Consider the following 8,396-nt stretch of genomic DNA (forward strand, 5'->3'; position numbering starts at 1 on the left):
TTTAAAATTTATCACTTCGGGGATTTATGTCCGAATTAAAACAAGACAATTTTAGTTTAGACATATGTCCTCTATTAACCACTTTGAATTCACGATTTAGTTTATTGACATAGTAATAAAACAGTGTCGTATTACATGAAATTCCTTTTACCTTCTGCAAGGTGGACAGATTTGCCACCGGCAGGAATTGCCTCAGAATCAGAGAGCTCCCCACCCCATCCCCGAGTCACTGAGTGTCCACAGATTTGTCTCCAAAGCTTCTGCAGCCACAGAGAGTCCAGTCCAAACCATCGGCGACCCGAGCTCCAGATCTGAACCTCCAACATGGTCAGGCACCTCCTCGTATCCTGGTTGCGATACCTGGTATCCCTCCAGCTAGTTTGAGCTGGCTCTAGCATGGGTCTCCCAACAGCCGTCTCCAGCAGCCCACAGGTTCCTCGCCTCGAGTTGTCAGCAGCCCGCCGCGCGCACTGGTCCCTCAACCGCAGAGCCCCCTCACTGGTCTGGCGCCTGGTAACCGTCCCCCCAGGTTGTCTCCTCCACTTCTCCCTCTCAGACAGGTGGGGGAGGAGGGTGGTCCTCCTGTCCTCTGGTGGTCCTCCGCTTCCCCGGAATCTGCAGCCCCTTGTGGCTGCTGCTGATTAATAGGCGCCGCCATCTTGAGCGCAGACTCAGAGGTTGCAGGATTTTAACTAAAACCACTGTGGTCTTCCTCAATGGGCAGTTCAAAGCCCATGCAGAGCAACGGCAGTCGACTGGGCCCTGCGAGAGTGCTGCATCTCCGCTCCCTCGCTCCCCGTGTGTCCGCACCAGAGGCATCCAAAGGGATGTTGTGTCAATCAGTTTAAAAATAGTGTTCCAAACCTCAATTGACAATGAAAGGTTCAAATCCTGCTCGCAGGCGTTTTTGATTTTAATTATTGGGGCTTGTCTTGGATCAGCCAATTTGTTGTAAATAAGAGATATTAAACCTTTGTAGGGAGGTCGTAGTTCAGAAATGTATCAAGCATATTTGCCTCAGGAGTCCCAGGTAAATCAGGAATCTGGGATTGAACAAAGTATCTAATTTGTAAAAATCTAAAAAAAAATTTTGAGCTTCAGATAAGTTGAATTTTACAAAATAAGGACTACAATCGAGAAATAGAACAGTTGGAAAGGGAAATAACAAATACAGAAAAAGAATTAGCAATAAAGGAAGATACAACTAAAAGAAGAGAATTGACAGATAAAAAATAAAATATGAAACACTACAAACGTATAAGGTGGAGAAGAACATAATGAAGACAAAACAGAAATATGAGCTAGGAGGAAAAAAAAGCACAAAATACTAGCTTGGCAGCTTAAAACAGAACAAACTAAAAGAATGGTATTGGCATCAAGGAAAAAGGACAAACAAATTACATATAAACAAACGGAGATCAACGAAAACTTTAGGGAATTCTACGAACAATTATATCAAACTGAAAACGAAGGGAAAGAAGACAAAATAGATGAATTTATAACTAAAATTGAACTACCGAAATTACAAACAGAGGAGCAAAATAAATTAATAAAACCATTTGAAATAGAAGAAATACAGGAGATATTTAAAAAAAAACTGCAGAACAATTAAACTCCGGGAGAGGATGGACTCCCAATAGAATTCTATAAAACATTTAAAGACTTATTAATTCCTCCTCTCCTGGAAGTAATAAACCAGATTGAAAAAACACAAAACATACCAGATTCATGGAAAATAGCAATAATTACAGTAATACCAAAGACGGGGAAAGACCACTAACACCAGCATCGTATAGACCAATATCTCTACTTAACACAGATTATAAGATAATAGCTAAACTATTTAGCAAACAGATTGGCTGACTGTGTACCAAAAATAGTAAAACTAGACCAAACTGGATTTATTAAAAAAAGATGAACAACGGACAATATCTGTAAATTCATTAACTTAATCCATGCAGTACAAGGAAAAAAAACTCCAACAGTAGCGGTTGCTTTAGACGCAGAGAAAGCCTTTGACAGAGTAGAATGGAATTATTTATTCAAAGTACTACAGAGGTTCAACCTACCAGAGAAATATATTAATTGGATTAAAGCATTATATAAAGGACCAATGGCGAAAGTGACAGTAAATGGATATATATCAAAACAATTTATCTTAAGCAGATCAACAAGGCAGGGATGTCCATTATCTCCCTCACTATTCACGTTAGCTATAGAACCACTAGCAGAACTGATAAGAACAGAAAATAAAATAAGAGGGATAAAAATAAAAGAGAAGGAATATAAAATCAGTCTATTTGCAGATGACATTATAATATACTTAACAGAACCAGAAATATCAATAAAAGAATTACATAGGAAATTGAAGGAATATGGAGAAGTATCGGGGTACAAGATCAATGCAAATAAAAGTGAAGCAATGCCAATGAATAATGCAGATTTCACAAAGTTTAAGAAAGAATCGCCATTTAGTTGGCAAACACAAGCAATGCGATACCTAGGTATACAACTAAATAAAAACCTCGGCCATCTATATAAACTCAATTACCATCCATTAATGAAAAAATTACAAGACGACTTAGAGCATTGGAAAGACTTACCACTAACACTGATAGGAAGGATAAACTGTATTAAAATGAACATCTTCCCAAGGATACAATACCTATTTCAATCATTACCAATTCACCTAACAGAGAAATTCTTCAAGGAGCTGAAGAAAATAATAAGGAAATTCTTATGGAAAGGGGGGGAAACCGAGGATAGCACTAGATAAATTAACAGAATGGTACAAACAAGGAGGTTTACAACTACCAAACTTTAAGAATTATTATAGAGCAGCACAATTAAGATACCTATCAGATTTTTATCAAACAAGGGAAAAACCAGATTGAACCAGATTAGAACTAGATAAAATAGGGGAGAAGATAACTGAACATATACAAGTGGGATGATAAATTGGTGCAACGTAGGAATTCACCAGTATTGCACCATCTGCTCAACATTTGGAAGAAGATTCACGTAGAAAGGAATAAAATAAATTATCAACTACCAAAATTAATATTGACACAAAATCAACTAATCCCTTTCCTTCAGAGAATGGGAGAGAAAAGGGATCAAAAGAATAGAAAATTGTTTTTTGGGAAATAAATTATTATCTTTTGAACAAATGAAGGACAAATATAATATAACTCATGATACAATGTTTGCATACCACCAACTGAAAACCTACTTGAAGGACAAATTGGGAAACAGTCTGAGGTTACCAGAAGGAAGCAATTTTGAATATGTGATTACAGACACAATGATAATTTAAAAATTTATAACAAACATGTACATCAAACTGCAAGAAAAGGAGAACGAGGAAACAAACGGTAAACCTAAACAAAAATGGGAACAAGATCTAAACATAAAGATAAAGAATGAAACATGGGAGAAGTTATGCTCCGGAACAATGAGAAATAAAATAAACACGAGGTTACGCATGATACAATATAATTGGATACACAGGCTATACATTACACCTCAAAAGTTAAATAAATGGGATCCAACAGTATCAGACAGATGTTTTCGCTGTAAAAAGGAAATGGGAACAACAATACATACAATTTGGACATGTGAGAAAGTGGAAAAATTTTGGGAAGATCTAAACCAGATATTAAATAAAATCACAAAAAGCAATATACCAAAAAACCCAGAGATCTTCCTCCTAAGTAATATAAGAAATAAAGAATTTGGACTCAATTTGGATGGAGCACAAAAAAGATTTGTTATGACAGGCTTAGCTGTAGCAAAAAAATGTATTATCAACCTGGAAATTAGAAGACAACTTGAGAATACAACAATGGTATATAGAAATGAATAAATGTATTCCATTAGAAAAAATAACATATAATTTAAGAAATAACATCACAATATTTGAACAAATATGGGAGCCATACATGAAACACAATAGAGAAATCCTACCGTGGACTTCCACCACCTAAAATGACAGAAGGAGAAGATAACGAAAAGAACTGACTCAGTAAAATTTTTTGTTTATTTTTATTAAGAGACAACATTGTTTAACGGGTTTAATGTATCTTATAGATTGAACTTCAAATAAATGGGAAGGGGGGTGAGGGAGGGAGGGAAGAAAAAGACACTATATATTCAAGAGAAAAAGTGTTTGTATATATTTTGGTCAGTATGGTTTATAGTGTGAAAAATAAAAAAAATTTAAAAAAAAAAGGATAAAGACCCAAGAGTTGCCAACATGGAAATATTCTTAGTAAAATTTAATTCCAATTCTACCCATGTAGGGTGGTCAACTCGGTTATCAAATTACAGCGAAAGAATCATCACCGCCCGGTAACAAAATCTGAAATTAGGACACCATAAACCACCATTCCTTTTAAATCTTGGAAGATGACCTCTATTCAAGAGGGGATGCTTTCCTTACCACATGCAAGAAGATATAAGCAAATCAAGTGAATCAAAAAGGTTTAGAGCAACTTCAGTTCGTCACATTTTCTTCTTTTACTTCGTTGGTGGCCAGATGTGCGATTTTGATGAAATGGAGAGATTATACTCCATCTACACACGCACAATGGCAGGGGGATATTATGTCTTGTTTAAATTTGGATAAAATTAGATATGCAATCAATGATTCAAAATTCCAAATGATGTGGGGCTCGTTCATGGACGACTACCACATCCTTAAGATTTAGTGTTAATTTGAAATCTTGGCATTGTGTTGTCCCTCTCTAATATTGTCCCTCTTGGATTTATGATCATTAATCTTCAACCTTGTTTAGTGGAAGGGGTTTGGAAATTTGTTGTGAGTGAGGAAACAGGTTTGGTAGGTGTCAAAGGCAAGGACTCTGAATATAGTTTTGATGCAGGGATTTTATTCACAGAAGGCAACTGATGCAGAGCACCCACACACCACCCCACATAATTAACTGGTACATACAATGATCAGGGAAAATTCTCTACGATGCCCCACCACCCCCTGGCTCAGTGCAGGCACAGCTCTATGCTACAGGGACACTAATTAAACGCTCCCAACCATTTAACAGTGCAGTTTCTCCAGCGCCTTTCCACATTTCTAGGCCCAGAGTGAAGCAAGATGGTCCCAAGCTGGTAAAAGAGTGAGAACAAAGAGCACATGGTACCTTTATAGTACTGGAGGGACAAGCCCACATCATTTACTGGGGGCCAATAGCTCAGTGGCAGGAGGGTTAATCTAATTCCAACAGCCAATGGCCCAAGGCCAAGTTCAAGCAGGCTGGAGAGTGGAGTCCAGGTAATTTACATGTGACCAACACCAAGGTGTGCATTAATGGGTGGGGCGGAACCAAACCTTGATTGGCAGCTGGTGTGTCCTCCGACTAGGTAGGGGGCAGTGCTATCACATGACGTCCACAGCCCTACCCAATATACATTTTTTCCTTTTGTTATGTTGGGTTTTATTATCACGATTGTGCTTTAGAACTTGTACTGATGATCATTATTTTCTAGACTTGCAGTCCACATCATAATTGTATTGTTAGAAAGGTAAAGAAGAACTAGTGCTTGATCTTAATCACTTGGCGCCTAGTTTTAAATTGAAAATAAAATCGCAGCATAAATTGGCAACTTACTGTGAGGTGAGCAATGTCTCTGATTTCCCTTGCAGCTCTGAGCATCCAGCAGGTTATAGAAAGAGCAGGGAAGTCAGGCTGCCCAACTTGCTCCAGTAGCCCTGATCAAAGATCATCGACCTGAAACACTGATTCTGTTACTCTCTCCTCAGATGCTGATTGATCCTATAGATCTAAGACCGAATGTGATTTGTCTTAGGGCGGCACAGTCGGTGGAGCGGTTAGCGCAACACTGTTACAGTGCCAGCGATTGTGACCGGGGTTTGAATCCCATGCTGTCTGTAAGGAGTTTGTACGTTCTCCCCGTGTCTGTGTGGGTCTCCCCCTGGGGGCTTCGGTTTCCTCCCACTGTTTGAAACGTATCGGGAGATGTAGGTTAATTGGGTGTAAATTGGGCAGCATGGGCTTGTGGGCCAAAATGGCCTGTTACCACGCTGGATGTGTCAATTTTAAAAAAATTAAATTTAATGCATCTCTTTAACTGCTGGATTTCACAGGGCATGCTGGAGAGTCTCGCCTATTCTTATGGTCCCTGACAAGTTGGTGGTGACCCACTTTCTCCAACCACTTCAAGTGAAGGTGCTCCTAGGAGCCGTTGAGGTGACCGTCCCAGGATTTAGTCCCCGTGATGAGGCCCAAGTTGGTGAGAAATCTGCAGGTCCCTTTCTCCCAGAGTTGCAGGGGGAGTAATCACAGATAAACTCAATTTGCTGGAGGAATTCAATGGGTTGAACAGCATCAGTGGGAGATAAAGTCTTAAATTTTTAAAAACCAGACATACAGCAGTTACAGCCATGTGCCCTGTCAATTAACCTACAACCCCTGGTACATTTTGAACAGTGGGAGGAAACCAGAGCCCCTAGAGGAAACTCACGCAGACATGAGAGAATGTACAAACTCCTTCCAGACAGCGTGGGATTCAAAACCAGGTCTGGTCCTGATTGCTGGCGCTGTAACGGTGTTGCAAAGAGTTGGTAAAGGGTCTGAGCTTGAAGCGTTGGCCTATCTATTCCTCCCACTGATGCTGTTAAACTCACTGAGTTCCTCCTGCAGGTTGTGTTTCGCGAGGTGTTTACTCAGATGAGAGCCCTCTGCCCAATGACTCACCAATGAAAGATCATTCACCAGTGAATCACTGCAAAGTGTATCCAATTACAGAGGTAAATGATGGTTACTAATAAATCCTGTTCATCACTGTCTTCTTGCCCAGTGCTGAGAATTATGGTATTTGCAGTTGCATGAAGTTTGGTATTTAGTTTGTTTTTTGGAATGTGGATGATGTTGCAATTGCAGAATTTATTACCTGTCCCTAATTACCCCTGGACGGAGTTGGTTCTTCACTTAGTCAACCACTTGGCTTAAGCCAGGAGTTGCATATCAGATGGACAGGGGAGGACAGTAGGTTCTCTCTCCTGTTGGGTGGAGGAGTCTTTGTTTTTAATCTTATTATTCATGATTAGTATTTTTAGAATTCCTGATTATTAATTCAATTTTAAATTCTACATCCTGAAGGTGGAATTAGAAGAGTGGTTCCTGGATTGTCAGTCGAGGTCTTTGGGTTCTTTATCACTGCCCAACTCCCTGCATCCACCCTCCCCCCCCCCACCCCCACCAAACCAAGCGGTTGAGATGATTGAAGAGTGGAAAACATACCTTTCCTGGAACTGATTTCAGAGCCTCCTCCCATTTCTCCTTGGAGTAGTGGTTAGTACAATGTCGTTTCAGTGTCAGCGATTGGGACCAGGGTTCAAATCCCACGCTGTCTGCAAGGAGTTTGTACTTTCTCCACGTGTCTGCGTAGGTTTTCCCCGGGAGGCTTCAGTTGACTCCCACCTTCCAAAACGTACTGGGGGTTGTAGGTTAATTTGGAGGCATGGACTCATGGGCCGAAAGGGCCTGTTTCTATGCTGCATATCTAAAATAAACATTTTTATCCCATTGCTGGGGAAAGTGCAGTCATCACCACATTTCTTACCTCTGCTTGTACCTACCCCTGCAGATTTGTTCTCCTACTTTCTCCCAGGTTATTGCAGCACAAAGGGAGAGAGGGAAATAGAGGATAATGAGTTCATCCTCAGACAGAAAGGACAACGTACAAATGCTGCAATGAAATGCGTTCTTTGTTAAAAAAAACCAAATTCCCAATATGTTACCATAAGGAATAAGATGATAAAAAGCTGGAAGATGAAGACATCTCTTGCCATAAAGAGCACTCTCACAGCAAGAACCAATCTGGTGGAGATCCAAGGCCGGTTTCTCCTTTTGCACAAGAAATCCAAAATTCCACCTAGAAATCCCAGAGCTATTTTAGTAAAGCCTTGAATAATTATCTTCTTACACTCCAACCACTGTTCAATAAATATACAATTTGATTTGAGATTGTGCATTAATGGGTGGGGCGGAACCAAACCTTAACACGTTACCTGCACGTTAACATTAGATTCAGGATACTGATCCTTTTTTAAAATGTAAAATTTTAGACAAAAAAGACACAGCAAAACACCTCGGTGTCATTTTAAATTTAGACATGCAGCACGGTATCAGGCCATTTCGGCCCACGAGTCCACGTTGCCCAATTAATCTGCAGCCCCCAGTACATTTGGAAGGGTGGGAGGAACCTGGGACACCTGGAGGAAACCCATGCACTCATGGTGAGAGTATACAAGCTCCTTGCAGATAGTGTGGGCTCCGAATCCTGGCTGCTGGCGCTGTCACGGCACGGCACTAACCGTTACGCCATCCGTGCCGCCCAATCTGCAGTATGATCAAGAA

At 40.2% G+C, this 8,396-nt stretch overlaps 1 protein-coding gene across 1 annotated transcript in view; it reads left to right on the plus strand.

Annotated features, from left to right (window-relative positions):
- Positions 1-7,996, plus strand: part of LOC138756888 (uncharacterized) — a 31,154-nt gene extending 23,158 nt beyond the window's left edge. The window contains exons 8-9 of the mRNA XM_069923279.1: positions 6,678-6,784; positions 7,648-7,996. Coding sequence (XP_069779380.1) covers positions 6,678-6,784; positions 7,648-7,680 — 140 coding nt within the window. The 3' untranslated portion in view covers positions 7,681-7,996. The remainder of the gene's footprint in view (positions 1-6,677; positions 6,785-7,647) is intronic.
- Positions 7,997-8,396: the final 400 nt, after the last annotated feature.

The sequence above is a fragment of the Narcine bancroftii genome, chromosome 3 (genome assembly GCF_036971445.1).
Source record: "Narcine bancroftii isolate sNarBan1 chromosome 3, sNarBan1.hap1, whole genome shotgun sequence".
Classification (NCBI taxonomy): Eukaryota; Metazoa; Chordata; class Chondrichthyes; order Torpediniformes; family Narcinidae; genus Narcine; species Narcine bancroftii.